General features: G+C 37.4%; 1 protein-coding gene across 2 annotated transcripts; it reads left to right on the top strand.

Moving 5' to 3' along the window:
• Positions 1 to 7,312: 7,312 nt before the first annotated feature.
• LOC122090849 (peptidyl-prolyl cis-trans isomerase CYP63) lies at positions 7,313 to 24,206 on the top strand. Of its 2 annotated transcripts, XM_042660578.1 has the most exons (15): positions 7,313 to 7,494; positions 7,993 to 8,096; positions 13,251 to 13,347; positions 13,502 to 13,556; positions 16,277 to 16,365; positions 20,127 to 20,151; positions 20,252 to 20,290; positions 20,362 to 20,479; positions 20,752 to 20,888; positions 21,008 to 21,350; positions 21,442 to 21,521; positions 21,723 to 21,939; positions 22,080 to 22,448; positions 22,517 to 22,597; positions 23,528 to 24,206. In XM_042660578.1, the coding sequence occupies exons 3-15, from the start codon at positions 13,270 to 13,272 to the stop codon at positions 23,901 to 23,903; spliced, it is 2,007 nt and encodes a 668-aa protein (XP_042516512.1). In that variant the 5' UTR covers positions 7,313 to 7,494; positions 7,993 to 8,096; positions 13,251 to 13,269; the 3' UTR covers positions 23,904 to 24,206. The 2 variants fall into 2 exon arrangements, with proteins under 2 accessions (XP_042516512.1, XP_042516511.1); XM_042660577.1 differs by lacking the exon at positions 7,993 to 8,096 and having other exon boundaries at positions 7,314 to 7,494.
• The last annotated feature ends 325 nt before the right edge of the window (positions 24,207 to 24,531 follow it).

The raw sequence follows: 24,531 nt of genomic DNA, 5'->3' as shown, positions 1-24,531 counted from the left end.
GATTTTCTCTTGTTTGTGAAAGTGGATAAAATATTTTATTGTTTTTGAAAGTAGATAGAATATTTTATGGTAAATGGAATCTTTTCTCAAAAAGTAAGACTTTTAGCAGAAAACCCGACTGTTGGGGGAATTTTTAGAAAAAATACAAAAATGTCAAAAAATCTTTGGAAGTGCCAACTTTCGAGAATGATTACGGGAGATCTATAAGTCCAATTTTGATTACCATATATCGTTGGAATTGTATTTGTGAGTATTCGTACGGTCACTTTCGATCGGATTCTTTCGCATATAAAAAGTCAAAATTGAACCCTCTTTCATTATGCATCGAGTTTTAGGGTTTTAGGGTAAATCAGGGTTTGGGTAGGTTTGGGGATGGTTAAGGGCAGATTACTACTGTCAAGCATCTCCGTTGATTAGAAGTGAGAGTTCGCGTCCACTGTTCTTGTATCGTTATTATCGGGAGAGGGTGACAAAATTGGGTCTCTACACCAACTTATTACATTTTCTTGTAAATTCAATTAATCTAAAATAATTATAATATTAAAAAGAGGAGAAAATAGATATCAATCTCACATATGATTTGGTTCTCTAAATATGAGAGGATGCTTTACCAAAAGAAAAAAAAGTAAACCTAGCTGAAATGGATTATAAAAAAATAATAATAATAGTAATGAAATGGATAATATCCAATTATTAAACATATATGAATGAGCTTTCAGCTGGGTGGTCACACATGGTCCAAACTATCCTCAATATAATTATTAATTTAATAACATTACTATGATTATTATTATTATGTTAATAACACGAAAAACAGTCATGATCCACCATCAATCAAAGATATTAGGGGTGCAACCAGTATTTTTCCAATATAGGTTTGGTATCATTGTACGGCATTTTAAGGTGTCAATTGATTGGGCCAATCAGTTTTGATTGGGTCTAATAAGTCCTATCAATTTAAGGTCTCACACCATTTTCATCTGTTTAAGTAATTAGACCTCGATTGTCAATACATGGATAGATTTATATTCAACCAGTCCATTATCGGTCCATTAATAGAGTTTTAAACAGACTAAGGCTGTGTTTGGTAGCCAAGAGAAGAAAAAAGAAAAGAAAAAAAAAGAAAAAAGAAAAAAGTACATTTTTTGTATTTTTTTCTTTGGGTTGATAATTTTCCTTTGCACTTGGTATGTTTTCACCCATGAGAAGATCCCTCTTTTTAAATTCAAAATTCCCCTTGGGAATTATGAAATTTTATTTTGTTTCCCCCAAAATTTTCTTACTAAAAACACACAAAAACATGAGAAAATATAAAAACATAATAAGACAAAAAATGAATGATTACACAATGATTTCTTTTGTGTCTATCTCTCTCTTAAAATTTATTTATTTTTTTTATTTTTTTTTCTTTTCTTCTCTTGGTAACCAAATATACATACTCTTTTTATTTTCTCACCATTTCTTCTCTTTTTTCCTCTTTTCTTTTCTTTTCTTTTTTTTTTTAAATTCTTTTTTCTTTTCTTTCCTTCACTTGGCTACCAAACATTTCCTAATTGATTAATAGAGTTTAAACGCTCTTTAAACGTATTATACATTGGTTTTTAAAAGGACTAATCAGACTATTAATGGTTGATTATTAATTCGATTGGTCCGATCGAGACGACCAGTGCGGTAAACTTTTGACACAACTGCTACGTATGCGCCTATGAGAAGCTTGCACGTGTTACGCGCTTGTAGCAAAACATGAATCTAACATCAATTCCTCGCGGCCACGCCACGCTCACGCGTTCTTTGACTTTTTTCTTTTTAAATATATTAAGGGACCCACACAATCAGAAAAGAACGTACGGTCCGGCTCCTACCCTGTACCCTTCTCTTAGAATTTGTGTGAGCCAAGTCAAGCCAAAAGCAACTCGTGCGCCACGTATTTAGACTTTAACGACTCGTGTGAAGTCAGCACTCAAATTCACGCGGACACATTTAAAATCAAAGAACGCGTAGAAAAAAAAAAAAGACTTTCAGAGAAAAAAATCCATGTGAGTGAACCCCACATTTAAAATCTCAAAAATTAGTTAGGCTGCGTTCGGTAGCCTAACTAATGTTTTGTTTAGCTGTTAAAATTCGGAAGTCATTTATATCCCACTCCCTTGTAGTTAGTGTTTATTTCACCATTTTTCTTGTGTTTTCAGAAATTTCACATACTACCCTTGTTAGATAATTCGATTAGTAAAACGTTAATTGTGGATGTTAAAGTACGATTCTACCCTTCTGTCTTTATCAAAAATTTTATTGCTAATTATACCATTATCTCTATTCTTCAGCACCACTCGTCGCTCACCATCGCTAGCTGCTGCTTCAGCCTCTACAAGTGAGAGACGAAAGTGAAAATGATAACCTTTTATCTTCTAATGGGTATAATGGTCATTACATTCTACAGGGGTGATTTGGGTATTTTAAAAATATTTTGAAAGCTTAACGGACATAATTTGACGGAGTCATACTTTCTGTCAAATTTGTCAAAATACAGGGGGGTATGTAGAATTTCTAAAAACACAGGGGAGGGGGTGGAATAAACACAAACTACAAGGGAGGGGATGTAAATGACTCAATTCGGAAACTCAAATTTTAGAACATGATTATTATGTTCTAACATTTCTCATTTCTGACTTTTTTTTATTCGATTCTTTAAAAAAAAAAAATGAAAAAATGAATCATGAACACCAAATAAAAGATTCTATTCTTTTGTTTTCATAATTTTTTTGATTGACTACCAAACGCAACCTTAATCTAAAATATAGAAAGGAGATTGCTCTAGACGTGTGAGAGAAGAAGACGGAGAACGGAGACAGAGGACATAGAGAGAAGGGGATGGTGTGTAATAGGTCTTTGGTTGATTATCTATGAGAAGGAGTGTTAGAGAAGAGAGAGAAAGGAGTGATCAGTGAGTAAGGAGAGAGAAAGAAGGCGGACATCTCACTAGATCTCCCACCATCCATGGGTGTGGGTCTTGCAATCCAAATGCAGGTCCCACAACCATGGATGGTGTGTGATCTAGCGGGGATGTCCCCATTTGGAGATAAGATACCCGCTCAAAAGGTAATAAGGAATTTTCCAAGCCTTACATTGATTCTAGCATTCCACCATCATCGAACTTTCTATTTACATTGAGTTTGATTGTTTGTTTGTTTCCTCATGTGTGGATCACAACGTAATATATATATAGAGAGAGAGAGAGAGAGAGATATTAGGTGTTGAAAATCTTATGGATGGATTGAGTTTTCTTTTAAGTCACGATGAAGGGGAATGTTTATGACAATGTAATTACATCTATATCTTTGATATTTATTGGACTTTAAACTATATCTACAGGGTGCCTTAAGGCATAAGGTGAAGACTAGACAATCAAAACTCGTGACTTTTAGAGACCTGTACTTTATTGGCAAGACACCAAGTGATTGGGTTAGCAATCATTGTGGTTGGTTAGTTGTTTTGGGTAAGAGAGTAGGCATCACCTTTTTATCGTCTTTTGTGGTCCTATTTTGGAATAACGTTTAGAATTCTTACAAGAAGTGGTATTAGATGGATGAAATTTTACTACCACCTAAGTTGCAAGAATTTTCCTGAGCTACTTGGACTAACAAAAAAAAAAAAAAAAAATAACAGAGAATCTTAAAGGCTATTTTGAAAAATACTAAAACTTACAAAGCTATTTGTGAATCCAAAGAGGAAGTAAATTATTCCATTTCTTCTTAGCTACAAGCCCCAGTAGTAGCAAGAAAGTTCCTAAAACTGATCAAACTTGCGTTGGTCATGCATGGAACTGCACTACACCTGCAATTTATAAGACCACAGGTTCTTTGAGCATATTTTCACCTAATTTAATAAATATTCTCGAAATTCTTCATATTTACAAAACAAAAGAACAAAAAATGAGAAGTACATCGCAGTTGGAGTATCAATCAGATTTATTTACATAAATACCCCTCTTGTCCTCTATGAATAGGAATTTTAGTGTCAATTATTGTGTATTTGGTCCTTCACTTTGGCAATAGAAATGTTAAATATTTATTTTTGAGGAAGAGTTTTTTGTGGGGTAGCATAGTCTTTATGTGTGTGCAAGATCAATGGGAGTGCGTACGGAAGCATCAAACATGGGCATTATCATTTCAATGTGGGAGGGGTCATTTTGTCCCCATTTGTTTGGGTGCAGGCCGACATGCTTCCCCACAAAAACAATTTCCTCGTATACTTTTAACTTATTTTTTAGTTGCATTCCAAGTTTCTTAGGATTTTTTTTTTTGGGAATGGGTTCCCCACATTGCCATTGTTGGGAAGATTTTGCAAACCATAACAATGGTTGTTCTGGAAAAAAGTATCATTCTTATAAACCCACATATTTAAACTACAAGAAAATAACAATAATAAAATCCATGAGTGAGAAATTGCATTCTAGCATCATAAGAAAGGTTTGTCCTATTTTATTGATATTTATAAAGTGCTATGATTTTTTTTGGAATGAGGAGAATGCTAGTCGCACATCCCTATGCCTAGACATAGGGGGTGGGAAAAACACCACTTTGCCCCTACTTGGATACATGTGTGTCTCCCCTTGTTGGTCCCCACATTGACGCAATGGCCACAAGATTTGGTGGCGATCCCTAATCTTCTTTTTTTCTTTTGAAAATTGCCTTAGATGTTTAAAGCAGAATGTTGTGCGGTAGCCCAAAGACTCCAACAACATATTCCTCATATCATCATAATCATATGTGCAAATTGTACATTACTTTTTTTTTTGGTAGAAGAAATTGTACATATACAACGCAGACGTAGGTAATAGTAATTGAGAAGGTTGTACTGTACCACCCTAAGCGTACAAGACATGAATGGATATATGGTAGATGAGAAATGAAGAAGGTGTTTGTTGATGGATTAATTATAGTAACTAAATGCCAATTGCTCCAGGGAATTCATAGAATTTATATAGTCCAAGCCAATAAAGACCATACATGGAGTACAAGAGGGCGAGCCATGGAGCAACGATTAAGTTGCGGTATTGCAAGCTAGTTCAAAACATAAAAAACAACTTCTTTTGAAAGTGGGATAAGACTCTGTATATTTTTTTCTTTCAAACCCTGTAATAACCGAAGCCTCATGTACTGAGACACTCTTTTATAGAGCTTAGTTAGGGAATTGATATAAAATATATATTCATCTTTTCTCTTTATGGTACTACATTATATGTGCAAATTAAAAACCACTAGATAAAAATCTCTTACCTCCATTGCATAGGATGTGCAATCTCAGGTCATTGATGAGATTTTCTAAACAAATGTTGCTGTTTTTCTTTAATAACTTTATCATGGCTCAAGCTATAAGGTTCCGTTTAGTTGCAAGGGAATTAGAGGGAAGGGAAGCAAAGTTTTTCAAATCTAAAAGGGGATTTTTGTACTCATTTTTTAAATTTCTTTCTACATTTTGGAGCAGAGGTTGGGCATGGGAGGGGAAGAGTGTGTCAAAGGCTGTCCAACACTCCAACATTCTATTGGTGCGTTACCCAAAAAAAAATATCTATTGGTTGCTCTATCTTATTCTTATAAGGTCTTTAAGTAATCATGGACATAAAATGACTTTCAAAATTAATTTAAAAATGACTTATCATTATAAAACGCTATCATTGGCATACACACTTTCAAGTTCATATATAAATTTACCAAGGATTTAAGTATCGATATTGGGTATCAGAGTGGTGATTTAAGTACATATATGCAAGTTTCTCATGTGATCTTGTACAATGCACAAACATGTATTTGTGTCTCGTATTCACATTCCTAATAATATATGATTTGACAGTCACATATATGAACAAGATGTCTAGTCATGTCTTTAATTGAGTACGTTTTAACTGAAACATGCTAAAATAGAAACAATGATAGGACTCCATTGGCTACTTGCATAAACTCTAGGCCCAACAATGGCGGCTACTAGCTAAGTAATAGAGAAATAAAAGGGCACACCAGATGGCCAAGACTCCCCCATGTCCAAGATCAAGAGGGCAAAAGCTATGCAACCTTATCCCAAAATTGTCGAGAGGTTGCTTGTAAAGTTCTTTGGCTTCTCTATTCCAAATTTCTAGGATTCTGTAAATATGGGCCACTTTTTTTTTCCTCATGTAAGGTATGTCCTGATAAGAGCCTATATTTTTTAGTATATATGCTACTGGGTTGGGCCCAACCCAGTCCGAGCATAGGGTAGATTTGGGCCTGTATGGTGAGCTCAAGATGGGCCAGGACTGGGGCTGAGACAAGTTCCTTATACCCTAGGCCCGGCCCATCCAGGTAAATTGCCACTGGAACTGCTTGCGGGCCGTGAGGTGAGAATTTAAGGATGTCAATCGGTCAGTCAGGTTGAACCAATTTTAGTATGGTATTAGGCAAAATCGAACCAAACCATTAAGAGAAAGTTTAGTTTCGGTCTGGTTTGGTTCAATCTTTTATCAGACTAACTTAACGGGTTTTAAAATTGGCACATATCTCGTGCATGTCCACGCATGTGTACTAGTACTTTAGACATTTTTTTTTTTTGATGAATTAGTATTTTCAATATTACTATACACTCTCCCAAGATTTGTGTCAGAACAATTGGTTTAGAGTGAAAAATATAAAAATAAATGACTCAGATTTATCTTATAATTATCAAAACCATCACCTTCCATTGTTACATGAATAACTAGCTTAAAAACAATGAGAAAACATGTTTTCTTTATAATGTTTTAGGTTATTTAATCAGTTTGTATCTTTTTTTTTTTTTTTTTCTCTATTCATTTTTTATTAGTTCGATCTAATTCGATTTCCTATTGATTTCATAGAGATTCTAACCAAAACCAAACTAATAAGAATTCAATCCAATTGCTTCGAGTTGGAAATTGACAATCTGGGTGACGCTTGAAACTTGAGACTTGAGGCAAGTAAGACATTGCCCATTTGAGGGATTATACCTCATATAATGTTAAAAGGAGGGGCTCCTATTATTTGACATTTAAAATGGGCTTTCATAAAATTCCAACTATTATTTGATATAATCCACTATGTAGTGAGTGTGGCGATGTGGTGAGCATTGAACGATCAAGACGATATTGGGGCGCGTGCCTAAATGTTTTCGGCCATTCGATGCTCACCACACTCACTCACTGTAGAGAATAACCGCTGATTAAAAGAATTACCAAAAAAGAAAATAAAAATGTTAAAAGGAGGGGCTCCTGTTATTTCACATATTAAAATGGGCTTTCCTGAAATTCCAACTTAATAATTAATTTCCCCTCATCTCTTTCGAGCTTCCTTACTTAAAAGTCCCAAGTAAGATTTAACAAAGCTATGGTTGGTTTCTTGCAACACTGGCTTCCTTCGCTCTTCTTGTTTCCCCGTTAATGGCTTCCGTGAATCGTTTCGTTCGACGAACTTAATCTCAAAGTAGCCTGAAGGAGCTCCATTACTCTTGGTAACTGTCCAAACCCTTCTCCTTGTGTTCCTTCGAAATGCTTTTGATTAGACATTTTGAACTGCAGGGTTTTGTTTCTTTTTACACCTTCATTTCTTTTTCTTTCTTTCAGAATCGAATTCGCTCTCATTTCCTTTAAATATTTACATTCAGAGAATCTTGTTGAGTTTAATGTTCACTGTCATCGACAGTTAGGGTTTAGGGTTTCGTGACGGCGTTTGTTTTTTTCATCTGATTAATGCAAACTTTAATTTGAATGGAAAAAAAGATGTCTTCTTTTTTCTTAATTGTTCCTAATTTTCAAGTTTGCGGTCATTATCCAATGGACTCAGGTCGACTATTGATGGGTCTCTCTTGCGGTTGTACGGAGGGAGCGAGAATAGAAATTGCGCCTTTTTTTTTTCTTTTTCTTTTCGAATGTCCTATCCATGTTCTAGTTTTTCTCTTTTTCGTGTATCCGACTGAGCCTTCAAGTTCTACTTTTGTGTCGGGGCCTAGGAGCTGGGGAGTATGTGTTTGAGCATTTCAAATCTGGTTCCATAGTCATCTTTTCTGCGTTTGGGCACCGACAGCACTAGTTGGAGGCAGGTGCATTTCTGCAAGTGAGTAGAGTATCAAAGATAAACATAGTAAATTGAGTAAGCTGGTAATCTGTAGTTGGTTTTGTAATTTCTTTGTGGTGTCGTGAATTTAAAGAAGTTGCCTTTCACAGTCTAATTATTTCATCACCTGAAGAGTCAATAAATTTCAGTCGTTTTATAGTATGACACATTCTGGAAGACATTGCAGGACTCTTACCAGTGTGGACTTCCATTTAATCACTTTTATTTTCACATTTCATAGTTCATATTAGATTTTCATATTGCCAAGTTATTATAATTGCTTGTAATTTTTTGGGCATCTATTGTTTATCCTTACTTTCATAAGTTATGTGCTTTCATATTGGCAAGTTATTATAATTGCCTGTAATTTTTTGGGCATCTATTGTTTATCCTTACTTTCATAGGTTATGTGCTTATGTTTTAGTATCACTACAAAACTTCAATTACTCAGACCAGTTTCGTGCATTTATTAGTTTTTTAATACTTTTCTTAAACTTGTATGATGAGTTCAAATACTGGTTGGTTCAGATTGGCATTCCAATGAAGCCAAGACAAACAAAAATAAATAAATAATCATTATTTTGTGCTGATTGCAAAAGTACACAAATGAAAATTAGTGATGGGACTAGGGTCACTAAACAGCAAGTAACACCCAAGCCAACAACAGGACTGATGGGTACTTATTACAGCAAGTAAAAATCTTTTTTAACAGCAGCAATAGGGTAGTATTATGCCTAATAATCAGGCCAATAGTATAGGAAATCGACTCAATGTTAAACCACAGAATGGATCTCAGTCCAAAGACTGACTAACACTTATACAGCACGCTCACTGTAATCGCAACATGCTGCTCAACTTAGAAACTAGGGTAAACCCTTGATCCCCCTAGGTCAATATACTGTCAAACTGATCTATAACAGTTGATAACAATCACCATATGAAACCTCCAAACTTTCAGTTGCAACAGGTAACTTGAACTGAGTTTACAGATTAATCCCCTAAATAGTAACTAAGGAAGAACGGCTGTTATAGTCCAAGGCCACCACTGATGGACCTCAAATCTATCAAGGTTGGGGGAATAAGGATAGCCTTCAACTCTTGAAAAACTTAGCCACAGTCGATGGCTAGATTACAAGTAATGAATATAGATCAGAATTAGAAACTCAAACTCAAATTTAAAACTTACTGACGCAAAGGTTTCTAGCCATTGGATGGACTTGAAACTAGTGCTAAATGAAGGCAGGGTTATGATGAACATATTACTAGAAATGTGTCTTCAGTTGACAGATGGATGAAGGGATCTACCAACTTGAAGTTTGTGCCAGAATCTCAAAAAAAAAGAAAACAAAAAAAGAAAAAAAAAAAGGATGCTGTAGGGTATGATTTGATCTCCACTATTCAAACCTCTGAGAGAGCTCGATGGAACAAGTTATGGAACTCAAGAGCACATCAGGAAGCCTTCAAAGATAGTCTTGCTAGTCTCCATCAGAGTCACAGTTGCAGGTTATGAAAATAGAAACACAGAAGAAAGGGGGAAGAAGGGGGGTATTTTAAAGTATCGGTTCATATCGTATCGGTATCGGTGGTTATCAATACGATATGCGATACCAAAACTTTAAACCTTGCTCTCACCTATGGCCTTGATCAGTCTCTCACTAACCATAGGCTTCTCACCTCTCTCAACTGTGTCACACAAGAAAGCATGACATAAGCCAAGCTTGTATTCAACAACAACACACCAAGCTTCTATTCATCAATCAAAATTGTGGGGTGAGCTCAAAGGCTCTTACAAATATATAATGTGTTGTAGAGAAGAAATAAAGTAACGAAACAACTTAAAGAGTCCCACACATGGTACTAGGGGACTTGTTGATGCAGAACCCGGGTTGGAATAACCCTATTGGGTTTGCTTGTGGACTCACCTAATTATCACATGGCTTAACAATTGAAAAGAATGGCAGTTCTGTAAATATCTTAAAATTTCAATAAGAATGGCAAGGCCTTAATCACTTGATAGAGAAAAGGCCAAAGCACACAAGGGGGTTTATAATTATTAGCTAGGGACATACTAGGCATAAACTCAAATAAAGGGACAAAGCATACTAAAGGGAAAAGAGTTGGGAATAAATGGAAACTCAAAGGCAAAATAAATAAAGGGGGAGTGGAATCGTGGGAAGAAGCCTATTGTCTTCAACCTTGCAACTTCTTCTCCAGTGGTAAACCAGGTCCATAGCAGGAATGAGAACTTCCCCTAGTGAGCTTCGATTGACCTGAGGTTTAAGGTGAAGGATTGTGTCCCCAGGTGCTTTTGATTCCCACATCTGACTCAAACAACAACCAATAACTCGACGAAAGTCTCCCAGAGTTGCTGTTGGCGGTAAGGAGAAAACCAGATCTGTTGGCAGACTTCCAACTTACAGCAGGGATGGTATTGGGGCATAAGACATTAGGCTTCAGGTGGCTCTCAAAGGGTCAGGATGAGAGAGATAGGGGTGAGGGAGAACAATCAGATTCTCTTGGGCTGCAACTATTGTGGGGAAACGAAGATTGCACATACACGCCAAGCCACGCAGACACCCACAAGCAACTATTCAATTCATCTCTTAATCTTCCCAATGAATTGGGTTACAAGCATATTTATAAAAACAAAATTAAAAGTTTCCTAATTGAAATCTAAAACTGAATTAGAAATAAAATCTCCTAATTATATAACACAACATATATGGAATCAAACTCTAAAATAAAAAAACGGAATGAAATTCTAGCCTAATAAGGCAGCCCATAAATACACCTAATTCAAAAGTTTTCCTTTGAATTGCAAACAACATTATGAAAATAGGAATACAAAGACACAAATTCTCACATAGAGGTACATATTTACATTCATATATACATGCATTATGCATATAGGTTTGTGACCAGTGATTATCTTTGATTACCATGTCTACCATAAAATTGAATCTTGTGCTCCACCAAAGCTTTAAGGTTGGGGCGGGGGGACTGAAATTCTTACCTTTTCTCCATATTGACAAACCATACATAGAAAGAAAAATGAGTAACATCGCGAAAGATTACTCTTCTATACCATATCTTCCATTTGCTTCCTTGCATTCAATGAAAGCCTGTTCTCACGTACCATATTTTCCTTTATCACCACTACTTTCATTTATAAAGTAAAAGTCCGGAACATCCTTTTAGCATGTATATCTGCTCTTAGTAACATTCGCAACTTGTGATGCTGGGACCAGAAGTGTGTTCACTGTAGTGATATACTGTAATTCTCTACTTTGGCTGGATTTTTATACACTTTTGAGTTTGTTGGCGGATGCTTGGCGTTTCCATTAGAAGACTACTCCACTGATCAAATTTGAATATAACATTATATTTTAGATTCAATTTTTGCTTTTCAACTTCCTATGTCTGACTCAGATCGTAGTTGCTGGTGGGATTGGGGTACTGCTTTAGGTGGAAATCATGGTGTTCTCTGTTTGGAATGAATCAATTTTCAAAAATTTAAGGATGCACCCAAGTTCTCTTTTAGCATATCATATAGTCTTATTTTGACATACAACATACAATATGGGGTCCTTAGTTGTATTTTCTCTTCTTACTGGTTTGAGATTATTTAGGAACTGCTATCTTCCCCAAAAGCATTTCTTAAATGCCTCCACTCATCAATCATTATGAGGCAACCCAAATTGCTTACATTTAGAAGGCATAGATATTTTTTTTTGTTTCAAAAAATGTCCAAAGTACTTAAAAAGAATTTAATCCAAATTATCATTGATACAAATAAGTTTTTAATTTTTTCTTTATTCTTACCCTAAATGCCTAATAGTGTTAGGTATGTTATTAGTTTTTTTTAAGAGATACTCTTCATTGTGCACCCAGTTCCGTAATTACCCAGTGGTCACATTCTAACGTTTAGGTGGGTCCAGTTTTGGTTCCAATTTGATTATTAGAAATGTTATGGAACCATTTCAGTGAGTCCCATTTAAGCCGGATTCGATTGGGTAACGAATGGTACTCATCTAATATTGGGGTCCTGTAACAATATATTTTTTTAATTATTATTATTTATAAATTAGGTAAAGTAAGATTTAATGTGTTATCATTAAAACTAAAGGCAAGGTTTAAATTAAACTCTCCTCCCATTCCTGGCCATGGAGTGCACTCACTCATAGTTGTCATGGGCTTCCTTAACAGCAAAAAAACTCTTGAAAAGCTCCACTACAAGGAAACAGCAATATAAAAGGCTCAGTCTATACTAACACTTAACTACTAATCACCTGGACTAACTTAACTACCAATCACCTGTACTAACTTTATCGTCACTTTATGGGCTCATAAGTTGGGCCCATTACAATGAAAGAGCAATATAAAAGGCTCAACCTATAATTGTAACTACTTATGGGTCAATTCATCCCATTGGATTGCCACAAGCATCTGATGGGCCTCCCAAGCTTGCATGCTGGCCTCCATACAAGAATATCTAATGCAACTGCATCACCTGTCCTGATCCTAAATATATAGATGCCTCATAGAGGCTCAAGATATTGGAAACTTCCAAATTTGCTGCTTCAGTGTCTTGGGTATAGTCCAACATCGTGCTTTGCTTTACACTCTGGTCACTTAGTTGAACATCATACCAATTACCAGGTATGGCTCTAAGTAGACTTTACTGTTATGGTGTTGCACAGATTTTTCCAAAAAATTGTAATTTTGAGACAAATCTTGGTGCAATATATGTGAAATATATACCAGCTACTGTAATGTGCTTATGTCCTTGACTGAGGTTGTGGGGTGACCTCCACAGATGAATTTGGTGGAACTTTTATGTTTTGGTGGACAAATTTGAGCTTGTGGGCATGGGGATTTTTTTTTGGAACCAGTTATGGAGTACAACCTGATTTGAAGGCCCAATAGTAGGCCCTTGGAGGCCATACCTTGGTCCTTAATTGCTTTCCCATATCAATACAATTTAAAGTTTAAACATTGGGATTTGGTTGAACAAATAATAATACAATTCATGATGTACTGATTACATTGATCAGTGATGTTCAGCGTAACATTTCTTCCATGTAGACATCTTCCTTTAGTCGATCTTTTCTCTTCTCTTCTGAATAATTTTCTGAAGTTGAGGTAATTGTGCAGCATCTGTGGAATTGGCAAGATGGTGAAAAAAAAGAACCCTCTTGTGTTCTTGGACACATCCATTGATGGGGATCCTGCTGAAAGGATTGTTATTGAGGTATGTAAGGAGACATATAGCTGTTTGTTTTATCTGGTCTGATTGTCTTTGATTGGTTGAACTCTACTTTATTTTTATAATTTTATTGCTAGTGAAAAAAAACTTGCAATCTTGATGGCATAGAGAATAAGCATCTTTCTTTTGAAATCTGCAGCTTTTTGCAGATGTGGTTCCTAAGACTGCAGAGAATTTCCGAGCACTTTGTACTGGTATCATGCACTGAACCTTCTAATTGTTTACTTTACATGTTGGTATGTGGTTACAATTCTTTCTTGTTCATGATCTTAGACTCATAGTCAGGAATGTGATACGATTGTGTACTTTTGAATTGTGGCTTTGGGAGTCGATGCATGTGAAAATCTGTCGTACTTGTACTTGCCGTTCAGATCATTAATTTCAATCATGTTTTTGATGGCACAATGTGAGCTGTGGTCCTGTGGAAAAAACTTTTCTTGATGGTCCTCAATTGATCAAATTTTTTGTTACATCTGACTTGGGGCAGGAACAATTTGCTGTTGATTGGCTTAAATGGTGTATTCTACCACTTCGATACCATTAGTTTCATACATTTCCTCTTACCTACTATATCTGAGGTTTTATGCATTTGTCATTTTCTTTATCCCACTTGGGCTTTGTTTGTAAAATTTTACATGCTGAAATAATTTCCAATGCTTGTTTGCTACTTATTTTACATAGTAAATTTTTTTAAAATAATATAAGATGTCTTTATAACAAAAGTGAATTAGACAACCCATATAATATGGTTGTAAGAACCGTTTATTAACATGGGACCCACAAATACATAGGTTTTATTTGATCCAAGGCATGCCTATTCTGACAAAATATCTGGTCTAAGATTAATCAACTTGGACCAGAAGAGAAGATCATATTTTGCTCCTTGCATCAGGAGATGATGGGGCCCACGAACACAGTGCGCACTCGCTCGCAAGTGCGGTGCGTAGTGATCCAAATGCTATCTGAGTCCCCATCCTTCAGTTGACGCCATTCTAATAGTTTTCTTATCATTTTTCTCATAGACAGACCAACAAACGCTTCATGGGATGTAATTGGTACTGGTAGAGAATATCATATTTTGCTCCTTGCACAGTTGTTGATGTGTCGTAGCCAAAGCCCCACAACCCAAACAAGTGTTAATAGTGAATCACAAACATAGTTAGAATGAGAACAGTAACTGGATTTTCCATAAGCTCAACTCTGCTGCTTCTCCACCTACCCTCATTAGAAATGAGCCTTTTTGCCTTCTAAATCTTCATATGGCATGGCAATGACAGAGTAGCAAAGAAACCGCTCACCGACAGAGATGCTGCCTCTTATCAGCCTTCGACTGAGTCGCACAAGCATTGATAAACAAAGCACGCTGCTTTGCTAGTTCCTGCATTGGAGCTGGCAACACAGATCCCAGATCTAGATCTGAAGATGCTCGCTGCTGTGGTTGCTTAGCGCTGCAGCTGACCACTCACCTTTCGCAGATGAAGCAATCTTGCAGTTTCTGACTGCTACTTCTCCTGAGATGGCCGCTCAGCTCTCGCTTCCAGTTAGGATGGCTTCTGCATCAATGATGGCAACACTGCCCTGACAGGGTAGGATGTTTGGGGACAGGATGAGGGAGAGGGGGAGAGGGGATGGGGAGTTTACAGAAAGAAATCACACACAGTGGTGGAGAGGATCATGCACTTGGCGGAAGTTGCAGAGCTCTTATAATGGAGGGATATGAAAGGTTGGAGAGAGGTGAATATTGGGGAGCACCAAAATGTTGGGCAAATACGGAAATTTAGCAGGGAACACTTTACTGACAAAATCTACGTAAAATTTATCAAGGTGTTTTCTGGCAAACGCTAGGATTTGGTTAAAAAAAATAGTAATAACAAAACAAACAGTGGAAAATCAAATTTTATGATAATTTTTTTTACCAACTATTTTATGCCGAAACAAACGGAGCTTAGGGGAAAATTTTACCGGTAAAAGAAACAAAGTCTGTGGCTCAACTTCAATCGTTCCCTTGGCAACCCAGATCCTTTTTTTTTTGGGGGGGGGGTGGGGAAGGGGTTGTTTGCTATTAAAGATCGTCAGGCCATATAATTGGAGCCTTTTCTGGTTACATTGTTGAGGGCTTCTCATTTGGGGCAGAGCTCATGGCGCTTAACACGAGTCTTGACATTGCCCTTTCTTTGGGGGCGCAGGACTTTCATTGAAGGGGATTCAGTTTCTGTTAGTGGTTGATCATGGAACTTATCTGATTGGCCTTGGTAGTAATATCTCATTAGGCGAATTCATTATCTTGCTTCTCAAGTGCATATTTATTCCAATGAAAGCAAATATCTGCCTATGAGCTTGCTGATGACTTGGCCAGGAAGGTAGTGGCTCATCCTTGTCTTTGTATGGGGGAAGAGTTTTTTTTCCCCCTCCTGTTTTTGTATGTAACTCCCCCCTCCCCCTTCCTTTCCTGTCCTTTTTATGGCTTTGTTTGGATTGGGGCTCTCTCTGTGTACTCCCTTTTTACTCTTTAATCGGTATAATCTTTGTTATTATCAGAAAGAAATTTTATCACCTATGAATCAGTTTAGACACCCCCTCCCTCCACACTTTCATTAATTTATTCTAGTGCATTTCAAACCTCATTTGTGTAAAGTATTGGGTTCTTTCTCTATGTATTATATTATTAGGTATGTGGTATTCCAAGTCGAATAGTGTATATACTTCAATGAAGAAGTTAATGGCGCTAAGTGACCAGATTTTTCAATTATACCTATGTACTCTATGGGGCTTCAGCATGATTTTTGCTTTGGTAACTTTGATGAATTAAAATGTTACTGATTGGATAATCATTACTCAGATTTCTTCCAGAACATTTATTGGTTTATGGGGAAAGGATTAATAGCTGTTTCCTCTGTTATTGGTGCTATTGTAGGTGAGAAAGGTATAGGCACTTCTACTGGGAAACCTCTGCACTACAAGGGAACAATCCTACACCGCATTATTAAAGGATTTATGGCTCAGGTATGAAATTGCATTTTTTTTGCTTTAATTGCTGATGGGGTAACCAGTTAGAGTTTGATTCATGTAATGTGGTGTTTTTGAGGGCATTCCTCTATAGGGTCCTGCCAAGGCAACAGGTTGTTTTTGAGGACAACCTGTGTGATACACCACACAGGGAACTTTAAACCATGCCCAGCCCTTGGTATTTTTGGCCATCTCCTGGTATCTGTGTTGTTTTGTAGCCTAGATACTGTAGGAAATGAGAACCTAAAATGATGCAAAAAAGAATGGAAATCGCAAACAAACAATCACACAATACACAAAGGAATGATGTGGTTCGGCAAGACTGCCTATATCCACGGCAAGATGAGATCTGCTTCACTATCAGTGGAGAATAGGGCTACCGCTGCTCATCCTCACACGTCTCTCAGATTGCTTATGGAGAAAGAACCCTCGCTAGAAATATATAGCGAACCCCTATACAGATCACTTCGGACCCTTGGCTTCTTAGCGGACCTTCGGAATCAGCCTACTTATGCAAGTGACGGAATGCAAGACGTCGTACCCCTCAACAGATACATGTTCTAGTGATTCATTTGCCTTTTACAGTGGATTGCATGGAAGCACCAAATCAGCTTACACTAATGTCACACTTTCTCAGACCCCAAGACGAGGATTAGAAATAGTGTATTCCTTGGAAGGCGTATTTTTTAAAACTGTTCAGGGATTAGCTATTAGAGTATATTAAAGAGTTTATTTTGAGTAGTATGGGGATCTCTAGAATATCGGTTTCTAATTTGGAGTTTATTTGAAGATATATGTTTCTAATGTATAGGCATGGATGGAAAGGCAGAAAGCTGATATTTGTTTTTATTATTAAATTTGTCTTATTTAAGTAGCATTGCTGGTTTCTTATTTGTGCTGCACCGTCTTGGTATCTGAGTAAAAACTATCAAACTGGTTGCAGTTTTCACTGTAATTACTCATGGTCTGAACTCAGTTTTGAGTGTTCTACACTTGTACAGCTGCTTGACAACTTGAAAATTTCAGAGATCTTCAACATTCTTGATATTGAGGACACTGAGGAACTGCTACAGAATTTTTGTAAGTAGAAAGATGAAGAATGAAAGCAGAAAGCTCGGGTGGAAATAAAACCAATTAGATAAGAGCAAAGGCTTCAAGGATTTGGTTGATTCTAATTAAGCTTTGTGATCTGTATTGGGATCAGATGCAACCAAGTCAATATGTAAGACATAATTTAAATTTTATGGATGTTCTCTAGGCAACTTGGGCCTTTCTGGAGTGGGAGGTTGTTTGAGATTATCTTTTGGCTTGGTGGGCTGGTGTTTATTCTATACTAATTGCTGAAGGGGATTCCACTCATGCTGAATCGTTGTGACTGGAAATTGGTTTGCCTTTGCAGAGGTTATGGTTGAGTGCTGTTGGAAGGAGATTGTGCTAATGTTATCACTTGGATGACTAATCATTCCGAGAATCCTTGAACAGTTGAACTGAACTGCAGTTCAACTGTTCAAGAAAGAAGTACTAGTTCAGTTCAACTGTTCAAGAAAGTACTGTTTACATGGTACTGTTCATAAGGACTTTAGTAGTTGCTATTACCTTAGTCCCTATTTTGGATGATTATGTGGGCCCATGTTGCTGCCACATGTGGAGTTACTACCATCTTTCCTAGTTACTATTTTGTTTTAGTTTCTATTCTTGCAGTAGGTTCTTAGTCATTAAAAGTAGTAGCAACTAAGAGTCAAGGGATCTTCTTTCTAGAAGTTCCTAATTATATTGGCAGCCAAGTAACCCCACACCATAAGAGGGTTACTAATTTTGTATTTTGGCCATTAGTTATTACAAATAAAGAGGAAGGGGCAGCTAGTGCACAGATTTGATGTCTTGAGAAAAGAACTCTATATAAGTGTGTGCACTGTGGTGATTCAGTTGCAGCCAAAGTGTTGAAGCCTTTCCCGTAGGCCAGCGGTGGTGAAGCCTTTCCCGCAGGCTAGTGGTGGTGAAGCCCTGTTCATATCTCCCCCTTGTGTCTTCTCATCTTCTTCTTCTTGTCTTCTTTTTTCTTCTTACTGTTCTGCAGAATTCCAGCAACTATCTACATCAAACCGTGGCCCATAGTTGTCAAGGTGACAAGGCAATCCAAGGCTGTGAAGGGGTGCCTAAGCGCTTAGGTGACAAAGCACCTACCTTGGCAATGAAGTGTTATTTTTTATTTCTTCTCTTTTCTAACATTATTTAGCATGTTAGTATATACCTTATATCATAAAAAATCAACACTAAGCCACATCAGGTCATCAAAAATCAACACTAAGCCACATCAAATCATAAAAAATCAACATAGAACTAGAAGACAACATAACTGGAGAAGCAAGTTATTGAAAATTTGAAATTATCAAAACATACATTTGGTTTATACTATTCTTGAAAATGATCATTTTCCTGGTATACCTAGTCTCTCATTTGGTTTACACTGTTTTTGGAAAATATGATCTTATTTATAAGTAATTGAACTGCTCTCGATGTAGATAAATGTTCTTTTCTCTAATAAGTTTGACTAGTCAAATGATTTTATTTTTACATTAGAATTTTTGTATTAGGTATAGCATAAAACTGGCTTTCCAACAAATCCAATATTTCGTAAATCTTATTCTTGAAGGAGTCATGTTCCGGTCAAACCTTTTTTGGTATGTGTGAATGCAGTTTAAATCGCCTTGAAGGGAAATAAATTTTTAAACATCAAAACAAAAGATTCTTTTGGTTTTTGGTGATGTTCTATCACAATAAGATTCATGAAATTTTTATACTTGAGAAAAACTCTTGCATTTGAAAGTTGAAAATTGCCCCACAACCAAAAATTCATTTTTTAATTCCTGAACTGGGGAGTTGAATTGTTAGCCTGTTAGAATTTGAGTTTATAACTATTTTTATTAGATTCATTTTGGGGGAGGGTGTTTGTTTATTTATGAATAATATTTTAAGTAAATGGAGAGCCATTTACTTAAATGATTTTTTTTGGCATAAATCAGTGCCAAACCTGGTCCGATACCAATAGAAACATAATAAATAGAATAATAAATAATAAAAAATCAAACCAGTGCCTTGCATGAAGCTGACAGTCGCCTAGACCCCAAAAAAACTCGCTTGGACACCAAGGCGGCACCTTGACAACTATAATCTGGTGTTGTTTTTGCTGTATTAATGGAGAGTGGTTCGTGTTAATGGGAAAGCATGACTGTTTTTTATGTACTCTTTAAGAATGCTTCCTTCTTGGTGATGTTATCGTTGGCTCCTGAAGCCTAAAAGATTTCAGTTTCATCTGAAGAGCATTGTTGTCTGGATGGAATTGTTTCCTGTCTTCTCTATCTATGCCATACAGGTAGTATTAATCCAGGGGGTCAGTCTGTTTTATTAGTTTGCCAAAGTGATCTTAATGTCTGAAATTTGACCCAGTCAGGTGATCCTAACAATGCTGTCTATGGTTTTCTTTTGCTTATCGGAATTATGATGACCTAGAAAAAGGTATTCTGATCTGATTGATAGGATCATCCAATTGGTGACTTTTTAAGTGGAAGGTCTCATTGTGGGCAGCATCAATTCTTGATTTCTTGTCCACATTATACTACTGTATGGACGGCGACTGCTATATTTAAGGCCCAGGGAGGAGGATGGCTGCTTGTTCATTCCATCCTGAGACGTGTAACTCTTTGTCGTGTTTGTTTCTTTTTTTAGATGGTTATTGAAATGATTTCTTTTGCATGCAGGGGGGTGATTTTTCGAAGAGAGATGGTATGTCGTCATTTTGCATCGTAAAGTTATTCCATTTAATGCATGCTGCTTCTCTATTTTCATTTTTGTCTACATTTAACTTGTTATGAATGATTTGCAGGCACTGGTGGAGAAAGTATATATGGAGGAAAGTTTGCAGGTGTGTGTTTTAAATCAGCTGCATGAACCAATAGAGATTGATATTTGTTAACGTTAGTTGTACCTCTGCAGATGAGAACTTTAAGCTGCTTCATGATGGACCTGGTATTCTCTCTATGGCAAATGCTGGTAAAAACACAAATGGGTCTCAATTTTTTATCACATTCAAGCCTGCACGGCATCTTGATGGGTACATTCTCTATTTTTATGTTCTTTGAAGTTCTTGTGTATAAATCATCTTCTTCCTCTCTTTCTCCACTCACAATGATCATATGTTATACTTTACAGTTTTACTGATTGGCTAGCTTTTAACTTATATTCAGTTTCTAGTTTCACCAGTCAATTCCTTCTCAATCCATTGTGTTAAATCATAATAAGATGGAGAAGAGGAGTTCCCGTAGTGTTTGGAGGTTTAGATTTTCTAATTTGTTATGTGATTGGATGCTTTTATGTATTTGTCAGAAAACATGTTGTTTTTGGAAAAGTTGTGCAAGGAATGGACATTGTTAGAAAACTTGAACAGGTGGGCACAGAGCAGGGGAAACCAACAGCTCCTGTGAAAATTGTGGACTCTGGTGAATGTTCTGGAGTAGATAAAGGTAATCTAGGAAAAAGTGTTTTCCTACATTCTAGAGTACTTTGTTTCTGCAACTGCCGTCTCCTAAGGAAATTAATTATGGTTTATTTTGGTATTTATGTCCATATTATTCTGATGCAGAAAAAAAGAAGAAGAAAGCAGGAAAGACTCTTTCTTCTGATGATGATTCTGAGAAGAGAGGAAGGGGGAAACATAAGAAGTCTGTTAAGGACAGAAGGAAGAGGAAAAGAAGATACTCTTCATCTGATTCATACAGCTCTGATACAGATTCGGACTCCTATACTGACAGTGATTCGCATTCAGATTCTTCCATGTCAGAGTCCAGTTCCAGTTATGAAAGGCGTAGGAAGAAGAAGAAACTGTCTAAAAGAGATAGGCACCGTTATGGGAAAAAGAGAAAGGATCGGCGAAGGGAGAAGAGGCGAAGACGCCGTGATAAAAGATCAAAACGCAAATACAAGCGGTCTGTTCTTCATCTAGACTCTGGCACTGCATTATAATTTCATGCCTTTGTAGTCCTACCTAGTTTAACCTCTCATTTTTTTTTCCACCAGAAGTTCAGATAGTTCCAGTGAATCAGAGACTGATGATACTAGTGGAAGTAGCTCGGACGATGAAAAAATTGATCAGCGAGGTATTGTTTGTAAGACTAATAAATTATCACCTGTTGAGTGTGGATCTCCTGATGATCTTAGTGTGCTGTAGTCTGTCTCAAGAATACGGCTTCCATAGCAGTTTAGCTTGTTCATGATTTCATCTGTTGTATTTTATTCAATTCATGTGAGTATTTCTTTCAGTATTTTTGTTATCCATTTCCGATTCTGTTTGACCATAGGAAAGCGGCCCACTCCACCTGTACCTGCAAAAGAAGCAATTTTAGATAAGCAAAAGAAAGAAGAGCTGAAGACCACTGAGGAAAATTCGTCACATGAAGAGGGTGAATTTGCCAGAGAGAACGGAGAATCGTTGAACAATGGGCTTGGTAAGAAAACCAAACCTGACAAAATTGTGAATCAACCTCCTGATTCAGATGATAACTCAAACAAATCCAGGTATTTGCTTTTGGTTTGTCTTCATTCTTATTTACATGTTGGTGCATGAGCTCTATTTGTGAGTCCCAAGAAGAGAATAATCATCTGCATGCTTTGTTGTTTGCCCTGGAATAACCTTTCTTGAAGTATTTGATGAGCAGGAGTCCAACTATCAGCCCTAAGAGTGATGCGAGCATGAGTCCTAAAAGAAGTCCAAGGAAGAGTCCAAGATTGCGAAGTATCAGCCGAAGTCCTGCTAGACGGTCCAATGGGCATAATCGTGCTAGTTCTTCTAGGAGTCCAATAAGGAGCCCTGTCCGTAAAACTCCTCAACCTTCTACTTCTAATCGTGGTAGGAGTTTGTCAAGAAGCCCTTCTCCTGATGGTACTTCAAAACGTATTAGGAGAGGTCGTGGTTTCAGCGAGCGCTATTCTTATGCACGTCGATACCGGACCCCATCTCCAGAGCGCTCTCCTCCGAGCTTCCACCGGTATGGTGGGAGAAATGTGCCAGATAGGTACCGGGATAGGTAAGCTCAACTCTTTACTGAATGAATGGTGGTGATGTAAATTTTAAATTTATTCTGATTAATTGTAGGTATTCAAGCTACCGAAGTTATAATGAGCGCTCACCTCCAAGACGTAACAGAAGCCCACCAAGAGGCAGGAGTCCCCCCAGGTATCTACCTTCCTTCTTTGGTCTGTCAATGTCGTAAATTTGTGCTTTTTTTTTTTCTCATCTTCAACTGAAATTTGAGTTATGCCTGCTTTTTCTCTACCGCCTGTGGATGCATCTGGGGCAGGCCAAGTTGGGTCTGCCCACCGTTAAGAACTTAAAGGTAAGGTTGCAGGTTTTTTTTCCATCTTGTGGATCTGAGTGATTAACCCGAGCCTCACATGAAAGAGGTGGTTGGACTCCCATGCCCATATAGACCAATGAACAATGCCTCTGAATTGACAAAGTGTATTTCCAGTAAGTTGAGAACCTCCCTCAGGCTTGAGTAACCCCAAGATAATATATCTCCCCACCCCCCGCCCCCACCCGCCACGTGGCAGTACATAAGTGGTATGAGAGGATCCTGCACCTAATCACTAGTTCAGTTGGAAATGATGAACAATGATGTACGGCCAGCCCAAAGTATCGTCCAAAGTAAAATGGCACAAAATGGAATAACTATCGTCCAAAGTAAAATGGCACAAAATGGAATAAGTACATGATTTCTATGGAGTTTTCTGAAAGTTTGGGCTCAACTTTGAGCCACATTCCTTAGTTGTAAGGGGCTGAAATTGTATTGATTAGATGGGAGTGGGCCCCTTTATTAGATGAATCCACCCAGGTACTTCCGTGTGGTACATTATAAAAGTTAAATGGTCAGCGTGCATGGGGTAGGTTATATAAGTCAAATGGTTGTCGTGCATGGTGATATTATTTAGTAATTACTTGCACATACTAAATATGACTGAAAATGATGTTATTTTGAGCTACTTAGTTGTTGTTGTTGTTGTTTTTTATTTTTTACAGTCATTTTTCATCCAACTTGACTAAAACCCCGTGTTTTAATTCTGTAGCCATCCTTCTCATTTCCCCCTCATTCTTGCACTTTTCTAGATACCGAAGCAGCAGGAGAAGTCATAGTAGGAGCATCTCACGCAGCCCAGTTGGTTACCGTGGCCGTGGAAGAGATCGCAGCCAGAGCCCTAGACGTAGTCCAAGTCCAGTGAATGAGAGGCCTACAATCAGTGACAAGCTCCGGTCACGGCTTGGGCCCAGAGATGATGACCGCCTTCCAGAAAAAGGGAGATCACGATCAAACTCAAGGAGCCGCCAGAAATCTCATTCTAGGTCTTCAGCTGATGCAGGTCCAGGCCATCTTGGGCCCAAGACAACCTCACGATCCCCCAGCAGATCTAGATCCAGTTCCCCGCATGGACGGAAGAGTTTGGTTTCCTATGGTGATGCAAGTCCTGAGGCTGGGTCACGGTAGTTCGGACAAAAATCTAAGATCACCAAGCATGGTTGCGAACGTTTACAGAGTGACATTTCATCTGTGTTCTCATTTGGGTCGAGAATTTTGGTCTGTAAGACGTGGAAGTTTTATTTTTTTCCTTCTGGTTTCACCTTGCTTATGGATAGCGTAATCTGAATGGTATCCGGAGGGGACACCCTTTGAGGCTTTATTTTTGTTGTCTTGTTTCATTTCCAGTGTGAAACGAGATAGCTTGGCCAACTTGTCAGAGAGTTTAACATTTGGGTGCATTTGATAATCTTCTCAGGAGGGATTTAAAGATTTTCGATTCTTCTGGAGTGATTCCAGTTTGGTGATTTTGCCCATTTCTGGGGTTTGGTTTTATAACTTAAAGCGCCTTCAGGGATTTTCTTTACCGGTACCCAAGTGCCTTTGATGTTACCGTTTTAGTCCTGACAAAGTGCAGAACTGTTTTGGGAGCTTAAAAAATGCAGCTGCTACAAGTCTTTTTAAGGGCAGGGAGGGAATCTTAAGAGGATTTCACCACAGTTAATGCAGTTTCTTGAGGTTGTGTTTGCTATGCATTTCCATTCTGAAAATACAGAATGTGTTCTTAACTGAGAATGAGAACATTGTTTGAATAAAA

This window comes from Macadamia integrifolia, chromosome 10 (genome assembly GCF_013358625.1).
Source record: "Macadamia integrifolia cultivar HAES 741 chromosome 10, SCU_Mint_v3, whole genome shotgun sequence".
Lineage (NCBI taxonomy): Eukaryota > Viridiplantae > Streptophyta > Magnoliopsida > Proteales > Proteaceae > Macadamia > Macadamia integrifolia.
This window is presented reverse-complemented; position numbering and strand designations above follow the sequence as displayed.

Coding starts and splice junctions, on each gene's coding strand:
- LOC122090849 (XM_042660578.1), top strand. CDS start 13,270: ATGGTGAAAAAAAAGAACCCTCTTGTGTTCTTGGACACATCCATTGAT. Junction 20,480..20,751: donor CCTGCACGGCATCTTGATGG/GTACATTCTCTA, acceptor TGTATTTGTCAG/AAAACATGTTGTTTTTGGAA. Junction 21,351..21,441: donor TCAAAACGCAAATACAAGCG/GTCTGTTCTTCA, acceptor TTTTTCCACCAG/AAGTTCAGATAGTTCCAGTG.